The sequence below is a fragment of the Phocoena phocoena genome, chromosome 11, assembly GCF_963924675.1.
Source record: "Phocoena phocoena chromosome 11, mPhoPho1.1, whole genome shotgun sequence".
Lineage (NCBI taxonomy): Eukaryota > Metazoa > Chordata > Mammalia > Artiodactyla > Phocoenidae > Phocoena > Phocoena phocoena.
Window position 1 is genome coordinate 75929045 of NC_089229.1, and position 21958 is coordinate 75951002.

A 21958-nucleotide genomic window follows, 5' to 3' on the forward strand; every position below is an offset into this window, starting at 1 on the left:
GAATAGCAAGGCAATGCGAGTGGAAAGAGCAGAAGGTTAGGTGGCCATGATCAGGGCTTTATGAAGATTTGTTTTGTTTCTTTTTCTGTATTTTAACCTGAATCCCTATTTTGGTGAAGATTTCCAACTACTGCAAGTTGCATAATAAATGACACTGTTGAAAATAGCACTCATATGAGGAATTCAAAATCCCTTGGTTGCTTTGGTAACAGTGACCACTACTTAATAGGTGTACGACTGATGAGAGCTCCTGCTCTGTGCTTTATGACTTGCCGACTGGCTGCCACCTTTGATGGGCCACTCTACTAGTGTTCCACCACTTCCACTAAGTAAGCTGAGTGGCTCCTACTGGATCGCCATTGTTAGAGCCCTGCATTGTTAACTACCTTTTGTGTTAATAGTGAGGATTGTTTTGTTTTAAAGAGAAGTTACAGATATCATTACACGAAAAGGTCAAACCGGTATGGTTTTAAACAAGTTAAGGCTACCTGACTAGACAAGGAATGAGGGATAGGAGCAGGTGTGTGGGCAGCACTTGATATAAGGAGCCCAAGAGTGTTAGACCTTTCAGCTCAATTAGCTGTTTTCCTTGTTTGTCAGATTATGTGCAAAATAAATTTTGCTGTGAAAATCCACTGCCTTAAATTAAGTCATAAAAGTTACTCAGCAGAATCTGTAAATTAACTAGGAACATGTATTGTCTCAATATAACATAATGATTGTAGGCACCTGAGTGTTTGTCAAAAGTAGACAGTGAGCTAAGGTTTATTACCTGTTGTTTTTTTGGCAAGGAAGATGCATTATGAAAAAAACCTAACAACAACAAACCATACAATTTTAATCAGAATTTGAACACTTTCTGGGTAAATTAATTAACCAAAGGCTAACTTACATCTACATATGCATATATTTTTCCCATTTATACTTGATATCTTGTAACAAGAAATACTCATAGTAGACCCTGAATTGGGGAGAAGTAAAAAAAATTCTGGTCATTAAATAAACACACCATTTTTTTCCCTTCACGTTATTTAGCCTTCTTTAACATTATCACACACACATATACACACACAAAGGAGCAGCACCAGTGCATCTACTTGTCTGCAATTAAAAAAAAATTAAAGATGCCATCAAAAGTTGAATAAGTCAATGAATCATAACATAGTCTCTTTTTTAGATTTACTTAATAATGTCCAGTGAAGAATTCTAGTTAAAAAAAAACAAAACAGAAAAAACAGCAGACAATGAGCTACCGATTAGAAAGTAAGTGCATAAACAATATCAGTGTAGCAGCAAAATACAGTTATTGTTAACATTCCGATGCACCTCATTTATCATTTTGTGCAAGAAAAATGACCACAGTCTGGCCAATTCCAGATTTCAGACTAAATTAAAATCATACTTAATTGAGCAAATTATGTGTATTTTAAAATAAATGAAGTTCATCTCCCATAGAAATGATTTTTATAGACATAAATCATGTGGCAAATAAAGTACAAAGTAAATATCAATGACCAAAAAATTAGAATCAACTTCTGTAGCTGAATTTGAAGTGTAAGGAAAGATGATTTTACAATATATGTATTTTACATTGTCTGAGGTCTCTCTTAAGCTATCGAGGTAAAGCCAGCCATCTGAGATACATATTTCCTGTTTCGTTTATTTTGATTTAACTGAACTGTAGCCATTTGATTGCAGAAGTTTACCTGTGACTTAGAGAAACCATAAAGTGTTTTATCACAACGGAGTCTGTGCTTTGTGTTATTCTTCCCAACTTCCTCTCATCTTGCAAAATGATGGCCATTAATTCAATCAAACATCTAACCACCGAGAAGAAAACACGCGCTGGATCTTGGGCAGTATCCTGTGTGTGGCTACAAAACATTCACCCCAGGTATTCGTCCACGGGAGATGAAGACTAGGGGTAAGGAGGCTTGGAGAGACAGTGTAGAGGGGCGCACTGAGAGCTGGAATGTGGCTGCTCATCGGGCAGAGCTATGTCAGGACTGCAAATGAGAAACAAGCATGTCAGCCAGAAACGCATGTACAAGGGGCTAGACACAGTTGTAAGGGTTCAACAGACATTCTTTTCACAGGAATTTTGCACAGAAAATGGCTTAAATCTAAAGCATGCCAAGACAACTGCAGATTTTCAAAAAAATGCCCCCAAAAAGAAAAATGAAATGCACTGGGGAAATAGTATGTGAACTCCTCCCCAGCAATCACTCTTTTCAATTTCTTCACACAGTCTCATTCCCTTAGGTCTCTGGGTTAGTTGCAAGATTTCTTTAGATCAGTTCTTTTCGAACTTTAATGATTGCATAGCAATCACCGGGAGTGATTCTGATTCAACAGGTCTGGGGTGTGACCTGAGAATCTGCATTTCAAAGAAGTTCCTGGGGACACGGACATGCTGGACCAAGGTTTTAGAGGATTCTACAGTTCTCTGGTAGATTCAATAGGAGAACTAATTTGCCTGTGGAAGTCTGATCTGCTCTAAGGGCTCCCCCTACCTGCTTTAGCTTGGTAGTATAAATATGACAGAAGAGCAAGTATATAATGCAGACTTCCAAAATGACCACGTCTGAGAGCCTCCAGTTTAAATGAACACAGAGATGCTCAGGCTCATCAACGTCTGGCTGAAAAGTATTGGAGAATAAGGATGCAAAATCATTGAATTTCCTAAAGTAATACTACAAAACAGATTTGGGTTCAGACCTCTTAAAATGTGACCAGTAGGGGGAAAATCACACTATAGGTATTTTTTTTTTAATTGAAAAAGATTGGCATTTTTCTAAAACTCTGCTTTTTTCCTTTATACTTTGAAACCATAGAATAATTTCTGCCAGGAGTGTTACGTGAGAAAGCTATTCAAGGTTTAATATTGTTATTTATTAATTTAATCATAATTTTAAAAAACCTAACACTATTATTCAAGTCATTAAAAATGAGCATTAGACAATTTTTATCTTTGGTATATTATGTATATCTCTTGAGTTTTAATACAGAATCATAATTATGTACAATACTGCTCTGCTTGGGGTCACTCTTACTTCCCAAACCCTTTGAACTGCTATAAATTTAGTTTAAATGGAGATATGCTATTCTGCACTAGTTAGGACAAGCAGTGATAAAAATGATTTTTCCTATCTATTTTAAAATGTGATAGGTAAACATGGGAGAGCTAGAGGTTCAACATAAGGACTAAGAAAATACTGCATGACAGGATTCTTCCTCCATCCTCCACAAAGAGTCAGATGGCCCAGGGAATAGAGCAGCAGATAGACTTTCCCACAGACCTAATGGAGTTTCTTTCTGTTAAATCTGCATGATTTAGAATGAGTTTCCTTTTAGGGGACTAAACATGTTATTCAGCATAAGTTACGGCAAGTAGCACAGGATGGTCACATTGTACAAGAGGCGTAAGCGTTTGAAGACCCATGGAGTTCAATACTCTTCTTGATAAAGGAAGGCAAGCATTTCTGTTTGACCAGCTGAAGTGTGTAGTAATGGCTTAAACATGGGTTATACCTCGGCCCAACACATTGTGTCATTTCATGATAAATAAAATTTTTTTTATTATTTCAGATTTCTTAAAGTGATAGGTTGTAAATATTTCATATTATAGTATTGTTATTTTTAATTTGCATAAAACACAATTGCACTGTGTATATTATGTGACAGAAGCATATTTTTGGTTTACAGATTGAGGAATCACTTCCTGAATGTAAATACTGTATTTGATAAGTTCTAGTCAAATAATTTAATCATAATAATCATAATCATTTAATCATAATAAGTTCTAATCATTTAGTCAAACTGGTTCTCAAAAAAAAAGCAAGGTGAAATAAATTATTAAACTTAAAAAGATTCCTCATTAGCCTTTCCATTTCTTATCTAATTGAAACACTTAATAGAGTAGCCTTCTCAAATTAGAGAGGTTATGAGAGACAGCAGATTTCTGTCTTAAGGAATGGTTAGGTACTAAGAACGGTTAGTGGTAGTAACAGCTATTGAGAGCACACTGTGGCCCAGGCCTGTGCCTTGCTGAATCCTCCCAGTAGCCATTCTCTTTCTCACTTTACAAGTAAGGAAACGAAATCTTAGCCAGCAAAAGCAACTTTCCAAGATTACGCAGTTAGTAGGTGTCAGAGGCGAGGCGCCATTCAAACCCAGTAATGTGATTCCAGAGCTCATTCACTCCCTGAACTTCTGTTGCGCGCCTGGCACTGCCCCAGGCCCTGGGTGGGGTGGGGGCACTTTGTGGAGAACGGACTGCAGGCTAAGAGCCCACGAGCTTCTACATTACACATGTAGGATCCCACTGAAATGGGTTTGAACATTTATAATTATATTCAGTTACTTAATGACTGAAATTACTAATGGCGTTTGTATGTTAACGAAGAACTTTCCTGAAGTAAAAACCTGTTGCTGGAAATGGTGGGAACAGCAGGCTGGGACATCAGTTGGAAGCTGCTGGCTTGGAGCCTATTTAATCACATAACTTCTCCTGCTCACTTGATGTCCCACTTAAATAGCTGGCTGCACAACCACCTGAGAGACCACGTCATCACTGGGGCTTTGGCTGCTGCTGTGTTTCCAGGGAGCACTTGCGGCTCCCCAGCTCTCAGCTCTAACCCATGACCACATGTAGCCTGCTACTGACATCTACTCCTCAGACATACACGGAAGTATGTCTGGGCCTGCCCTTACTCAACAGAAGCCTTGTCCTGGGAGAAGAGCAACAGTTATATTAAAATAAGAAGAGAACAAGAAGCAGGCTATAACAGCCACAACCAGACTATAAAAACTAGACACCGTTGGAGGCCAAATAACTGGAGATGAAGGATTTCAAGAAAATGATTAGGTCCTGATGGGGTGCTCTGATGATGTGTGGAAGTTCGCCTGTGGAATTTACCATAAAGGTAAGTTCATAACGGATTTGCAAAGCTTTCACTGGAAAAGAAATTGTTTAGCAAACTCTCCAGTTGAGCATCCAGGGAGTATGTAGACCTGCCTTTAAAATTCTTCAGTTAATCTTACATAAAAGGCACTATCACTGCAAATATTCTTTTTTTGAATGCCAATTTCAAGGTTTTCTCTACCTTTCTATTTCAGTTTCATTGAGGGTACTGAGTGGACAGAAAACAGAGACACTTTCATAAAGTTGTCTTGGAACAGACATCAGATATGCTTTATATCCTTCCTAATTGTTTGCCTGGGAAATATATTCTGAGGACAAAAGACAAGCAATTCCAGGTTTTATATTTTGGACGGTAATGAAACGCTGGGCTAACCAAGTATTTACCCACACAGGGGAGCTGAAGGCCGCCTTAGGCTACGTGCCAGTGGCCAGTAAAATGAACTCTAGCTCTCTTGCATTTTCAGTGGGCATGTGTGGACTTCAGGAGTCCAGTATGTGTCTGTGTAGCCCATAATTGAAATAAAATGTGGCAAGTATAATTATGTATAGGCAGTCATGATGTGGGAAAGGAGAGCTTGGGGGTCTATGGAACTGATGTGCAACTGGGTGGGAAGAGTGAGGACATCAGAATTTACCTGAGAGTCGGGCAGTCTTGCCCCCGGGCTAGTTGTGAGCGCTGTGGCGGTACGGAGGCAGCAGGCTGCTGACAATCTATAAGAAACTGATAAATTAGACACGTATACGAAGAGACAACAGAGCAACGTGTTAGTAACAATAACTTAAGCAGCTGCCTGAGAGATTTAGTGAGGAATGTGCATTCACATAGAAACATCTGGATTAAGCTTTTTTTTTTCCCCCTGAATGATGCCAATAGAAAAGACAAGGCTTTTTCCTTAATTAAATACAGTATTTAAAAATTAGTGACACAAAATTAGTCCTGAGAGTTCTCAAGTACCTTAGGACATACGTGGCCATTCATATTTGTTATTTAGCTACATCTAAAAATAAGGGATCTATTAACATAATGAAAGATCTTCAAGTTCTGAACCTGAACATGATGGTAATTACTTGCTCAGCAGTTAGATTTGCTATTCCAAAATGGTACGCATTGTTGGACACACCAGCATATTGTCAATCCCATAGGTACATTGAGAAAAGCATGCAATACAAACTTTTCCATGATTAATAGTAGGATATTAGAGAAGGAAATCATCTTTACAGTTTTCTGAAAATAGGTTTTATTTATCAAAAGCAAGAATTGTTAGAAATCTTAGAATGTTTATTTTATATATATTAAATTGTCAGCAACTGACTGAGAAAGCTAACCTGAATGGGAAATCTACTTTTATTTTTGTCATTTTAAAATCATACAATAAAAAAAAAAGAAGTCATACAGTATAGCTCACACTAGGTTGACAAAGCACTAGCTAGTAAAAGTTCAGGCTTTAGCTGATCAGTTATGTTACTCAGCTACTCCAAGAAAGACCATGTGCTGGGTGTTCTAAAATAATCAAAGAGCAGTCTGTTTACTGGTATCAGGCTGATGTACTAGGATCATCTGCGAAGCTAGTTAGAAATGCATACATTATATTTCTGCAAAAAAGATTTTGCAAAAAGTTAAAATTAGAATTAAAAATTCAATTATTCTTAAATAATTGCAGCATTTCCCCTTGCTAACTGCTTAGATTATGTATTTGCTTAGCAAACCTCTTTCCCTATATGTTATATATGTAATATTTAAGCCAAGTTACCACAAATTCTGGATTTAAAGTCGAATTAATGAGCCTCTACTGAAATTTATGTTCAAAGGCTTGAATCTAAGCATCACTTGTTCTAAAGCCAACATGTTCTCTATTGTAACAAAACCTGCTTGTATAACTCCAGAATACCAAAATTCATGAAAATTGCTCATGCTTTTGTATAAGACATTGCAAACACACTAAAGTTGTCTGTGATGCAAAGTAGAATATAAGATAGGCTTGATTTAAGTTCATTCAAGAGAACATCACTGAAGACAGAGACCCTTTTATAAGGTGGTCTTTGTTGCAGAGTAACTTATTAATTATTGTTTTTTAATAGGAGCAAGATCTGATTCGTTGAGTAACTGGTGTTCAGATTATCATACTCAGTAAAAGTCTTTCAAATGTAAAAAATATTTCCATTTTCTTAGCTTTGGAGAATACTTTCTATTTTTTATTTAAGTCTTTGTTTTTCCACTTTGCAGCTTGATTAGCTCAATGATTCCCTTTTGTAGAAACTCAGGAGTCTTAAAGGATGAATTCCTTTATGCTCTTTTCACCTTTTTCAACGGCTGTGCTAAGGGATAATTTAGGAATTGTTGGACAAATTTAGACAACTATTTTGATGTGGCCACAAGACATGTTTAAGTTAACCAGATGTGTGCTGCCCTCTTCTGTTATATTTGAGTAAATGCAATGAATACAAATGAATGTGAACACTTGGGAATCTGGCCTGTCTTTCCTATTGCCAGGAAGGTATAAATAAAGCTGTTCTATAGCAAAGTTCTGACCTCTGTGGAATGGCAAGCCCCAGAATTAGAGTAATTAGAGTTTTTAGATGGTCTAAATTCTTTTCCATCTCTCACATTAGATTTTTTTTTCTTTTTGCTAATGTAGTCACAGATTATTGTTCATTTGAAATATGCTTTGTGATGAAATTTAGAAAACAGGTGAGCAGGACCACAATGGACTCTCTTAATGAAGTGTTTAATATGTGGTGGATATTTCTTACATTTGTAGTGAATATCAGTTTTTCCCTCTTTAGTTATATCACCTCTGGTTAATTATTATTATTACTTTGCATTTATTATTTATAAGTACTTAGCTAGGTGTTATCCTTAAAGAATAAAAACAAATTCCATAGATAAGATGGTGAAAGAGTAAAAAAAAAAGAAAATTGAAAAATAGCTAATCGCTCTGACTCAATTGTCTTCTAAATTCCTCTTCTGTGATCAACAGTCTTCCAGTCATGGACTTGGCTAACCCATGTGTATTTAGCAGGTACTTTGTAAAATGAAAGGGGTGGGTTGAGAGATTGAGAAAGTCCCTTCCAGCTATGAGATGCTGTGGGCTTTACATGATCTTACCTGTTCTTTGTAGGATCTACTCTGGTAGACTCATTCTTGAAGGAACTAGGCCTCATCTCATTGCTTTTGAGGGCATAAAAGATGAGAAGTATGTGACTTAAGGAGGAGGCATCTCAGAACACCAGAAGCCACTGCTGTCATCTGGGGCCACCAGAATTTGTTTCAACCATTCAGCAAGCAAGTTACTAAACTCCAATTATGTGTCTAAAACTGTGTGAGGTGGTAGAGATAAAAGGAAAACAGAAGACATGGTCCCTGGTCAATTGAGAAAGACAAGCATATTCAACAAAGTGTCATGGCGATGATGATGGTAATGGTGATGATGATGAGATGTGGTGGTGGGAGCACTGAGCACTCATTCACTTCTCACCATGTGCCAGGCACTGTGCAGGCACTTACTATGTGTGCTCTCCTTTAACCTTGCTTTATTAATCCCAATTTGTGAATGAGGAAAGGGGGACCTAGGTTAAGTAACTTGCCAAAGTTCACTAAGAGGTGGAGCTGGAATTTGAATCCAGGATTGTATGATCCAAGGGCTGAATTAGATTTTAAGACACCTCACTGCAATGCTTCCCATGATAGGGAAATGTAGGGATCTCAGAGCAGAAACAATTCACTAATCTAAGTAGTCAGAAAGTGCTTCCTGGAGGTTGTGACATCTAGGTTGTACACCTAGAAAACAAATGAGCAAATTAGCAAAAGAACTTCTTAGCAACTATAAACTCTTTATGGCCTCTACTAATAGTAATAAAATATTTTATAAAATTAAAGTGTTTACTTGAAACGCTCAGAACTGAATTAGATAACACTGTACATTTATATTATGAGGCCATAGGCCTGAGAAATGTCACAGAACTCAAGAGACTGTTAGTGCCTCAAGGGCAGAGGTGAATAAGGGATATTATTGTTTAACACATCTATATGTCCTGGTATACACAGGAACTTATTTGACATTCCTCCTTAAACAAAGGCTTCCAGTAGAAAGGAAGGTAGAAAAGGGGAGAAAGAAGGAAGGAAATTATCTGGTGAGAAAGAAGGAAGGAAATTATTTGGTGAATCAACATGATGTAATTTCTCCTAGGAACTTTATATTAGTTTTAAGTCTCAGCAACACTCTGGAGTTGTTATTTGCACTATTCCTATCATAAGGAAAACAAGTATTTTTGATCTATGGGGCTATATTAAAATCTCATGTATTCTGAGACTAGTTTTTTCTTTGACATTTTTCATGATCTCTCCCACCAAAAACAAATACAGAGCTTGGCATCACAGTACGGTCTCCGCAAACATTCACTGATTAAGTTAATACATGATCACCAGCCAAGAAGTAGCAGAGCAAAGATTTAAAGTTAAACTTTTCCAATGCTAAGGCCTATTTTCTACTCACTACTCTGTTTGTCTCTCGAATTGACGCCAGCTACCTCTAGAAACTATCAGACACATATTGTCAAAGAAACGTAAGAACTTCATCAGACAGCTGACCATAATTTGAAGGCAACTAGTCACCTCAAAAACACAAAGCATGATAAAAGGTGCAGGAATGGGGATAATATCCAGTTTCTATGAAGAGGTGGCTGAAATTAATGAATTTCATTGGCAGGAAGAGAAAGTCTTGTCATATGGTTTTTCCTCAGGCATCTACTATTTTTAAACTTTTCAATGCAATTTAGAAAACTAGCCCATTTTCTAAAAGTCAGTGCCTTAGTGACTGCATGGGCCCACTGGTGACTGATTGGGATGGGGGGAGAGCCTCATGGGGCGGGGCAGGAACACTTCTATGTTTTGGGCTTCACACATGGCTCAGATGGCAGTGGAGGGAGTGATGAGGACAGTGTGCTGCTGCAGGGGTGGCTTCCTTGGTGCCTGGATGTTCTGAGGAGGGCAGAGCAGCAGCTCTCTGTGGCTAACAGTCTTCTACAGAATGGCCTGCGCCCCAGTCCCTGGTTTTCCTGACTTGAGAACTAATGCATCCTAACCATTTCGTGATGTCTTATTTTCCATACCACATCTCCTTCCTTCATGACCATAAACTCCATCAAGTGCTTCACACGTTCCCATGAAAACGATTTCTGTCCCCTGAGTTTTCCTCAGGCCAAATAATCCAAGTTCTTCCTCACAGGACATGATCTCAACCTCTCACACCCACATCTTTGCTCTCTAACCATACTCCAGTTTGTGTACAACCTTCTAAAAATGAGGTGCTCAGAGAGGAAACCATGAGTGATAAGATGTGGCAGCTGGACAGGGCTGGCAGAGTCCTGCTCATCTGAGACATCCTGATTCTACTAAAAGAGCAGAAGCCTGCGTGGCATTTTTGGGCAGCCACATCACACTGCTATCTCATATGGGCTTACTTTGCTTAAAGATGGTGCTGTCAAGTCATGTTTCCTCCATCCTGTACTTACGGTGTCTGGAATTTCAGTGCAATATTTTATATCCTTTTTTTTTTTTTTTTTTTTTTTTTTGCGGTATGCGGGCCGCTCACTGTTGTGGCCTCTCCCGTTGCGGAACACAGGGTCCGGACGCGCAGGGTCAGCGGCCATGGCTCACGGGCCCAGCCGCTCCGCGGCATGTGGGATCTTCCCAGACCGGGGCACGAACCCGTGTCCCCTGCATCGGCAGGCAGACTCTCAACCACTGCGCCACCAGGGAAGCCCTATTTTATATACTTTTAACATTATGTTAATCTCTAAAATGTTTCACCTCTTCCTACCTGATGCATCTTTTAGATTCTATTCTGTCATCTACCATATTAACTTCCTCTTCCTTTTATTTTCTCTCTCAAATCAGAAAATGTGATAACTATGACCTTGATTCTTCTCAACTCTAAGCAGGCCAAGGGTTGAAATAAATAAATATGTTTTAATTTAAGGAAACCCACTGGAAAAAGAATACAGAAGCACAAATTCTAACTGAAAATCTGTACTCGAATTTCAGCAGACTTTCTTTTTGGCAAAAATCATTTTAGAGTGAAGTTAAAGTAGTCAAATCAGTCTTGGAAGAAACCAAATTGACAATAGAATGTGAAATTTGAGTAATTATGTTAGTATAAAATATACATTTTTATGTACTATGCACTGAGGTGGAGATAGAAAAATTGCATAACATTTTTTTGTTTCCCAACTCAGAAATTCTGAATATTTGTGGATAATAGCACAAAGGTGCTCTCCACAATTAATTACTGACAACTTATGCACACACTCAGGGCTTAAGTGAGGGTTTTACACAATAATTCATGGGACTGGATAATGGGTACATCACAATTTCCTTCATTTGCCAACGATGCTTCTGCAGCAATTTTTTTATGGTCTCTTTGCCTTCCTCATTATTCTCTATTCTCTTTCTTCTGTGCTCTTCAACTTTCCTCCATGTCAGCATAAGATTTAGGTCCATCAGAGAGATCTTAATGTTTTGATCCCTGCTCCACCAACCAGTAGCTGAGGGACATTGAAGAAGTGACTTCACCATTCTGAGTCTCAGCTTTTCTGTTAAGTGAGGACATTAAATATAAATCTTGCAGATCAGGTGAGAGGATGTTTGTGAAAGCATCCTCTTTCACATCTGTGAACAGGAACTGGTCATCAATAAGACATGAGCGCTAAAGGGAGGAGTCAAGGTGACCTTGACATTTTCAGCTTCAAGAAACAAAGTCCTTGCAATTAACAACAATGAAATTAAAAAGACCAAATAGACCATATAATAAGATCATTTCAACAAGTCTTTGCTCCTATTATTACGTTCATCTAAAATGCTCTTCTCTTCTCTTGGAGTATTCAGAACTAACAAGTTTCAGTCTTTACTCCTGACCACCCAAGAAGGAAGTGTCTGCTTCCCCTAAACTCCGTTAGCACTTATCTCCTCTCCTTCAGCATTTCTCATACACAGCTTTTGACCACTGCGTTTCTTGCAGTGTATCTAAATTCCTCAGTCACGCTATGCAGTTGACAGCAGAGAGGACACTGCCTTATAATTCTTTGTTTCCCCACAGTAGTTTCCTTCGGGAATTTGTATGTGATACAAAAAACCTGCTAATATACTGACTTTGCCGTCCCTAAAGGATCATTAGACTTGTTTATTAGTTACATTATTAATGTCATTGTGTGAGGGATCCACTTGAGGCAGAAAGAGTACAATTTAGACATTCCTGTCATCATAACAATATCTTCCTAACAAAAGGAATAAGAAAGAGAAAATACTCTCTGATAAAGATTTTAAAGTTAATTTAGGATTATCAGGTGATTGATTATTCTTCAATAATTTTAAGACTTTGATGTATAAATCTTGAAAATAATTATAATTGCCATTATTTAAAATATGCCAAATAACATCAATACTAAATTATTCCTCACTAAATCTACAAAATGACTAATAGTGTGTTAGTGAATTAACAGAAGAGTTAATGGAAAGAAGCATCAAAATACATTCTCCTCGCAGTAATAACTTGAACACTTAAGTAGACCTATGGATGCCTATACACATAAACGGAAAAAACAGACATATACAGTAGAGAATTTAAGAAAAATTTTAAGATAGGAACATTATATAAAGAAAATAATGAGATAGAAACATTTGCATGAATATAAACAGTAGTTAGGAAAAGCTGAAATATTTTCAAAAACGTAATGATGAATTTAATGGTACATTGGCACTAGTAAAAATGGATAGCTGTGAAAAACTTTTAGCATTTTATAATTAACACATAGAGTTGCTACCTCATCCCTTTTTGCCAAACATATCACATGAGTTTCTCTGAAAGTACCCACAGATAAGACAATAACAATTTCCAGCTACTCGGGGATGTAATCTGCTAATTTATGTCACCAGACACTTCAGCCTTAACTTAACATCAGTGTTTAACACAGCAAATCCCATCATTTATTTATATCTTTTATAGTCAGAGACAATCATTATTCATTAAAAATTTCCAGGGAACGATGCAGACAGAATTGTTGAAACACATAAAAAAATTTCAGGATAGACAATGCAAAAATATGACTTGGTGACAAATCTTTAAAAACATCTGGCTCTGCCTTCATATAAATGACAACTGTGCATAGTTTATCATACTTTGGGGACAAGCATTAAAACTGTCTTCCACAATGTAGAATCAGAGCATGTCTTGCTAACGAGCAGGAGCATTTGTAGACTTTTCAGTGATTATGGATCAGACAAAAACTTTCACCCAGCTTTCCATTTGCTGTCCTGAGGAATATCATATGACTAGCTGATAAAACAAAGCAATATTAAAAAGTCTATATTTATTTCAAACCTTGCAAAAGAGAAATATAAAAATACCCTGCAGTATCATCAACTTTCTGCTTCTCGACAACTTACAATTAAACCATGAGCATGTGTGTAATTAACAGCCTATGTAGGAAGACATGGAAGATACAGGGGAAGAGGGTAATTAAATACAGTGGCACCAAGAGGTAAAAGTACATTTTGTTGCCAGATTCTTACACCAATTAAGTACCTTTTAGAAAATAACGTTTTGTTCTGAAATGACCTTCCCAAGAACAATGTCAGCTGGCACAAAGTTAACTCAGGATGGTATGATGGTCTGTTCTCATTAAACAATGTCAATATAGCATGTATCAGATGAAGACCAGCTATACCTTTGAATGTCAGAATTAATTCACCATCAAAAAGAAACAAAAGAGAAATAAGTTAAACTACAAACAAGAACCTTCTAAAAAGATCAAGTGAAAATACATCCCAAACAAGAAAAATATTTGAGACACCACTCAGTGAAATGTGTTTGATTTGCTTATTTAATATATATATATATAGTCATTTCAAAAAAAATCAAAACTAGAAAATATCCTGAGAGGTTCAGGGCATCCTCTTCTGTAAAGCGATGGATCTGAAAATTATAGACTATCACCAACGTCACTTGTTTCTTGGCTTTTTTTTTTTTTTAAGAAAAGAAGAAATACTTATAACATGTAATCCATATTTTGGGGAGGGGAGACAACTCAGAAACCCCAAAACTAAACCAAAATTCCTCACAAGAAAATTAAACCATATGTATAACTTGGTTAAAGGAAAAGCAATATATTTAAATATTAAATATTTTTAAAATACAAGTTTACAGAAGGTGCTTATTCAGTTCTCAAAGAAAAGAATGAAGATTTACAATAACAAGCTTCCTAATGTAAAAGTATTTGATTTGTAGAAATTTAATTCAAGCAAAGCTCTTCAGAAATAAATCTATTAAAGAAAATAAGGTTCACTCAGGTTTATAGCCGACTTACCTCTTTTTGCTTTTGATGTCAAGTAGTGCATAAAAAGAGAAAAAAATTTATGTTTAACTGATTCTACTGTCATAATGGCTTATTCCATAAATACCTACTCAGAGTAAATGACTCTAGTATACTTTTTTGTTTGTTTGTTTTTTGTTTTTACAGGATCCTATGAATAGAGGTGGAGCTGGGACTGCCTGGAAAGCCAGAAATAGGTATTTAACATGAACTAAGCAGCATCCATATAGGGTACCTCTTCCTACTCTAAATTTCTAATTTCAGTTCTTATGACCCAAACTGATCATAGACTGATTTTCCATTGCTAATAAGACAAAATCTTAAGTGCAATGAAGAATTGGGAGGTAAGGCTCAGTTTAGAGCAAAAATGTAGTAGATGAACAGCATCAGAGCAGCAGAAAAGTCCTTAACATGAGGAAAGTATATCTTCTTCAGCTAAAAAAAGTACGAATTTTATATCCACCAAAAGCAGGTTTAATTAAAATGACTGTCCTGCTCTAAATCATTATCTTGCAAAATAAATGTATATATTTTCATATAAAATTTTAAATCATATAAATGCAAATATTTGAAGTTATATTAGTTTCTTTTAAATAATTATTTTAAGAGTAACAATCTAATCTAGTCCAACTCTCGAGAACATTCACTGACAACTGCGGTCACATTGACAGGCCCAGCTCAAGAAGCAGTCCCCAAAAAGGAGACTTGATTTGTGAACTGGACACACTAAACTGACATAAAAATAATGTATGCACCAAAAAACCACACACACACACAAAAAAAAAACATAAGGAAGGAAGGAAGGAAGGAAGGGAGGGAGGAAGGAAAGGAGGGAGAAAATCTCCAGAGTCCAGTAATGAGCATAGCCAAAACAAACTTGGCTTTTACATATACCGTTCACAAAAACTTTAAATTTGTGATATGGAGAGTATATCAATGACTTTTTTTTTGGCTGAGAGGTGACAATGAAATTAATGGTTATATGACATCTTTATGACTTTACTTTTTTAGTAAACAATAGAAAGCAATAAAGTCAACCATTTTGAGTTGTGCTTTTTTTTTTCCTCTCATACCTTTCAGGCATAATACACTGGGAAACAGCCAAGAAAGTCAAACAAGCATCACCAGATGACTAAAGAGAAGGATGTGTGGAAGAAGTGACACACAGCTGTGCGAGAAGAAAATAAGAGGGTGGCAGGAAGCTTCACTGTTGTGTAATGAGTACAGAGCACTGTGCATCTTTCTGGTTGATTAGCTGCATAGGTTCAACGCCTAGGTCACTTTAAGTAGTCTAGGTATAAGTGTAAGGAACTACATTTTCACTACATAATTGAAAACAAAGGAATAGGAAGTAGCAAGCATAGGCTTCCTGTGAACATCAGAATTACTCATCATTGGCTCCCAGCCAGAACTCGGCTGCTTCTTCAGACCCTGCCCAACTCGCTAACAGCCCAGGAGAGCCACTGAAGCCAGGTTTAGCGTGTACAAAGGCCACCCCCAAACTGTTAATATGCCTCAGAAGAGTCTGGTTGGCTGCCATGTTGATGGGTACCAGAGAAGCATTTCTCAATGAAATCAGTGGCCCCCATATCCAGTGTAATGATATAGGTATACTTTTGGAAATTGAACCTCATCGGTTTGGGGAAGGAAAGCAAAGTATTAGCACACTGCAAGAATTCAGCATGAATTCTGGAACTCTGCTCTTTCCCGACTTGTACAGTCGGTTTATAACACATAGACACTTTAAATTGTCCAAAAAAAAGTTTGCTCTGTTTATTAGATAATGGGAATTTTACTTTTTCTTGATGGAAACTATACTATATGGTGCTGAGATATTTTAATATATTTACTTACAAGTGTATTTAGAAACATGGATTGTACACAATGAACTCCAGTCCTAGTCATGGAGAGAATAATTTATATTCGTTGAATCAGAGAGACTCAGAGTTGAGAGAGCTCCTTCAGTATTCCTTCACTATAGCTATCCACATGTCCTTATAAATGCAGAGGAGAGCCTACAGCTGTTAACCTAAAGATTGGCTTCCCCAGGTTTCTACTGTGGCTTTTTTTTTTTTTTTTTTTTTTTTTTTTTTGCGGTACGCGGGCCTCTCACTGTTGTAGCCTCTCCCGTTGCGGAGCACAGGCTCTGGACGTGCAGGCTCAGCGGCCATGGCTCATGCGCCTAGCCGCTCTGCAGCATGTGGGATCTTCCCGGACCGGTGCACGAACCCGTGTCCCCTGCATCGGCAGGTGGACTCTTAGCCACTGCGCCACCAGGGAAGCCCCTACTGTGGCTTTTTAAATTATGTTTTTCTTAGTATTCCTTGTAGATAAAAGACGTCCCTTTGAAAGCTGCAGTTTGAATATAACATCCCAGGGAATGCTTATAATCAGAGCATTTTTATAATAGAGGTCGTTATGTAGTTATAGTGAGGACAAACAGTAGAATTCAATAGACTAGTGCCAGCAAGTTGGATTAAATAGTGTGAGGAGTATAGCATAGCTGATGGCCATTTCCCCTGGAATACAATGAGGGAGAGCCCCCAGCTGCCCATCACAACAGAGTACTAAACCTCTTCTTTGCATGGGGAGGCTTTGGGATCTGAAGGCAGGGCCATGCCAACGGCAGACGGTTGTACCACCTTACTCCCTGGCACAAAGGATACCAAAGAAACTAAGGGTTAAGTGCTGTAGGTAAGTAATCGACTGCAGTTTGGTGGAATAAAGGCTGTTCTCTGACTTGAGGGAGGGGGGCATGAACAGGTAGAAGGTGGTGGGATAACATGCAATTTTAAAATTCAGTGTTCGGACTAGTTTGTCTTTTGGTGGCAGAGATTGGTCACTTCAGTGAGTCTGAATCAGAAGCTATGATCTAGGCGCCTGACTCTTTCGAGTTTTCTACCTGCCTTTCGATACTTTTTAGTGAGCCAGAAGTATCATTTGGGCAGGGTCAAGGGAGGAAGGTAGTTATTGCCTGCAACGTCCTGTGCCTCCTGTGTGTCTCAGCCCACCTGTGCCTCCCCATCATCCCTCCAGATTCAGCCCCCTTCTGGAGGCCTCTCTCTTCACCACATGGGTGGACTCTAGTGGACACAAGCATGATGTGATCACTTTTGCCCTAAATATGTAACAATTAAGAACATCAAATAAGTATATTTTCTTTCACTTAATGGATATATTAGAGAAAGATTGTAGTTTTTTTTCCTTGAGGATCTTAGTTTAAAAATTTTAATTTCCATGGGTTTATTAAAATTTTAATAAAACTTAAAAGACTTCAAAGCATAGTTATACTAAAAGAGTTATATGACATAGTTATATTAAAAGAGTCAACATGGATTGAAAACATAATCTAATTTAATAAGCACATTACTGCTGCAGTGTTGGTTTTCATGTTGATCCCTCAGTAATTAAATAATTCCATCATTTTATCGTAGTTTATTGTGCTTACAGTGCTCAGGCTTTGAATATGAAATCTTTTAAGAAAATGCAAGTTCTGTATAGTATACCTGACAGAGGAGGGAGTAGAAGACAAACCCAAAAATAAAACAAAATAAAGATGCTGATAGAACTGTGGTCATTAAATGTTACATTAATCATTGCATTATTTATTGAGTGGCTCCAATCTGTACCATAGAATGGTTTACTTAGTGTTGTCTTTATCTTTTCTTTTATCTTGGAAATGGGAAAACACACAGAACCCACCTTGGAAGAGTCTGATGTGTTTTCAGTCTATATACGGTGTCATTAAACTCTGCCATTTAAAATTGGCAGGATGCATTGTAAACATTTTCCAGGCTCTCCCTGCTTTGAATAAATAACATAGACGTTTTACAAGCTTGATTACACCAATTTAAAAAAATCATTAAGTTGTTTTATTATTTTAAGAATATTTAAGAAGTATGGTTTCCTAGGATATCTGAACAATAGGAATTAAATTCTTATACTGGCAAGGAGACCTAGTAAACAAATAAAGGAGATGTATAGAGAAAGGTATACAAACATTTAATATGTATCTATAATGTTTAAAAGAATATTGCTACCAGAGACAGACGAAGCAGAATCAATTTGTAATAGCAAGCATTTGGTCCGATGTTTCATTTTAAAAGAAAACCTAAACATGTGTCACCTTAAAAAAAAAAAATTTCTATGCAGAAATTATATCCAGTTAAAACCATTGGTAAGTGAGAAGGTCTAGAGCTGCACTGTCCAATACAGTAGCTACCAGCCAAATCTGGCTATTGGGCACTTGCAATATGGCTAGTTCAGATTGAGATGTGGTGTCAGTGCAAAATACACACTGAATTTCAAAGACTAAGAAGAACAGATGCAAAATCTCATTAATAATTGCTTCTATTGATTGCATGTTGCAATCATAACATTATGGACATATTGTGTTAAATAAAATGTATTATTAAAATTAAGTTTATCTGTTTCTTTTTACTTTTTCTCATATGGCTACTAGATTATTTAAAATTACATATGTGGCTCATATCATCTTTCTATTGAATAGCTCTGGTCTAGATGGTGAAACATTCTTGTAGCTGTCATTTTATTGTTTGACAAGATATATGTCAATTCTGCACATAAAGACATTTCAAGCTTTCTTAAAGGGTTCAAGTATATCTTCTTTCTCCTCCAAACGTCTAGTTAAAAATAAACAAAAAGATGAATATTAATATAAAAAGGGAAAAAAAGCCAGGATATATTAAGTGACAAAAAAATAGCATGCATAATGATGTTTGTGGCTGTGCCAGTGTTACTGTTAATACATATATAAATACATATATGTGACTATATATGCATATGTTTATATATATTTGCTTGTATATGTACAGAGTGTTTCTGAAAGGATATCCAAGTTTGGCTGGGCACAGTTTTGGCAGAGAGAACTACTTTCTTTTTGTATACCCTTTTGTACCTTTTGAATTTTGAACAATCATTATCTATTGAAAAATATACTTAAAAACTATAAGTGTACTTATTACTTTCTCTTATTCCTTTTCAGATGCATATATAATCATATATGCTTAAAAAGGAATAAGAGGGCTTCCCTGGTGGCGCACTGGTTAAGAATCAACCTGCCAATTCAGGGGACACAGGTTCGAGCCCTGGTCTGGGAAGGTCCCACATGCCGCGGAGCAACTAAACCCGTGTGCCACAACTACTGAAGCCTGCACGCCTACAGCCCGTGCGCCACAACTACTGAGCCTGTGCTCTAGAGCCCACGAGCCACAGCTACTGAAGCCTGCACGCCTAGAGTCTGTGCTACCCAACAAGAGAAGCCACCACAATGAGAATCCCGTGCACCGCAACGAAGAGTAGCCTCCACTCGCAGCAGCTAGAGAAAGCCCATGCACAACAATGAAGACCCAAACAGCCAAAAATAAATAAATAAATAATAAATAAATAAATAAATTTATTAAAAAAAAAGATTAAGAGAAAGTAATATGTAAGGAAAGCCTATATATTTATATGCAACATTTTGGTCTGTATTACATGGGTTCATAAATTTTGCCCTCTAAAGTGAATATTTTCAGGGGAATTATCCGCCAGTCCAAGGGTTAGGACTCCATGCTTCCACTGCAGGGGGCACAGGTTGGATCCCGGTCGGGGAACTAAGGTCCCACGAGCCGCGGGGCGTGGTCAAAGAAAAGTGAATATTTTCTTATAATTGCCTTGATTTTTAGGCATAATATATTAAAATAACCAAAGAAACTTCAAATGATACATATGCTGCCTATATTAAATAGTAAGAGAAATGACTAACTCATTCGAAAATTTTCCAAACGCAATTTTTATATATAAATTTTATTACATCACCTACTTTAAACTACATCTGAAATGCACTATAATTCTGTATATCGGAAGAACTACATATAGAGATGAATATGAAAGCTGTATATTTTGAGATACTGTAGAAAATTTGGACTAATTACCAATTATCCAACAAACTGAGGGCCTACTATGTGCCAGGTACAGTGTAAGATCCTGGGGATTAAAAGAGGCAAGGTTTCTGCCCAAAAGCTTACAGACTCATAGAGAAATCTGATTTTAAGACAAACTGTGATTGTACTGTCTGTAGTGAGGAGTAGAGGATGAAGTGGCTAATTCTACCCAGTGGAGACAAGGGATCAGAAAACTCTTTATAATTTTTGTGCATTTATGCACACGATAGTAAAACTGGTATATATGAGACATCTAGCTTAAAACCTTTGCAAAAGAAAACAAGGAAGGGAAAAAATCTTAAAATTCCAAAATATTTTTATATGAAACTAGTTATCTGGATGAAAATCAAAACACTCCTCTAAACTGGAGGATATTTGATATTTATCTAAACAAAGCAAATATGGAGCTATTTGAAAAAAAATGAGATAAATTCCTGTATTTCACAGTTTTCAATTAGGTATCTGTCATTACAGAGATGGACAGAATCTAAAGAAGAGATATAACTCTCAGATGACATTTTTCGCACATTCCAACCCAAGATCATTCTATACTAAAAGACTTCCTGTAAAAATGGAATTGCTACTTGAAGAAACACTGAAAGAATTGAAACAAAATTTAAGGGTGTTGCAAATTTCCACTGTAAAATGAATCAGAGCTAACCCAGAAGAAGAGAAAAATACTCTTGCAGCATACCTGATTCACTGAAATTTGAACAAATTTTTTTTAAACAAATTTTTGATTGCATATTACACTGGGGCAAGACAGAAAAATGTATTTTTAAACATGTGGTTGGTAATTTTGTGAATTAGTATTTTTGAATTAACTTTTGTTTTAGCAGATTCCAAACTAAGGGCAACATGCTGTAGCATGAGAAAATGCTCAAGCCTTCCTCTGCCAGGGAAAACTCTGTAGAAGCTATGTTAAAAGCAAATACAACCCTAAACGATTACAAGTTTCAACAGAATGCTGTTCACTCCTACTATTTCAAGAATTGAATCCTGTGGAAAAAGAAAGTATATGGGGAAGTGGAACACAAAAATGGAGAAGCCTCTATAGGAAAAAACACACTTTAGGCAAAAAACCACTGAGGCTGTTAGTTCAGGAAGTCAGCTCAATTAGCATTCACCGAGCTCCTTCCACAGACAAACCACGGGAGGATGAAGAAGCACAGGCAGTTAGAGCAGGATGTATGTACACAGGACACGCTGGCTTTTGCATAGAGCTGAACTTCTTTGATTTCAAACACTTGTAAACATTCATATTCCTCACAGTTTTGATTCCGAGTCTCCACCACCTCTCATTTCACATTTCATTAGACTCTATAGTTGCTTCTTTATACGTCAGGTGTTACTGTAAGCAATTAGGGGCAGGGGCTTCCAGGAGAAAGAGAACCAGGCATGGCTTTCTTGACTTAAGAGAAGCCATTTTTGCCCTAAGCCTTTTTTTTTTTTTTTTTGTGGTACGCGGGCCTCTCACTGTCGTGGCCTCTCCCGTTGCGGAGCACAGGCTCCGGACGCGCAGGCTCAGCGGCCATGGCTCACGGGCCCAGCCGCCCAGCCGCTCCGTGGCATGTGGGATCCTCCCGGACCGGGGCACGAACCCGTGCCCCCTGCATCGGCAGGCGGACTCTCAACCACTGCGCCACCAGGGAAGCCCTGCCCTAAGCCATTTTATGATCTAAGTCTGGCCTTGAACAATTCTCAGTAATCTTAAGGGAACAAA

The 21958-nt window shown here is 37.4% G+C and overlaps 1 protein-coding gene across 9 annotated transcripts in view; it reads right to left on the reverse strand.

The window, feature by feature from the left end:
- Positions 1-1918: 1918 nt before the first annotated feature.
- The window catches only part of BICD1 (BICD cargo adaptor 1), a 203825-nt gene continuing 183785 nt past the window's right edge, over positions 1919-21958 (reverse strand). For 2 of the 9 annotated variants that reach the window (XM_065886689.1, XM_065886686.1), the window contains exons 9-10: positions 5560-5635; positions 1919-2006 (exon numbers count right to left, since the gene is read on the reverse strand). In XM_065886689.1, coding sequence (XP_065742761.1) covers positions 1919-2006; positions 5560-5635 — 164 coding nt within the window. Of the gene's footprint in view, positions 2007-5367; positions 5438-5557; positions 5646-14284; positions 14294-21958 lie in introns of those variants that run through there. The other 7 variants (XM_065886690.1, XM_065886687.1, XM_065886685.1 and 4 more) reach the window with 6 other exon arrangements.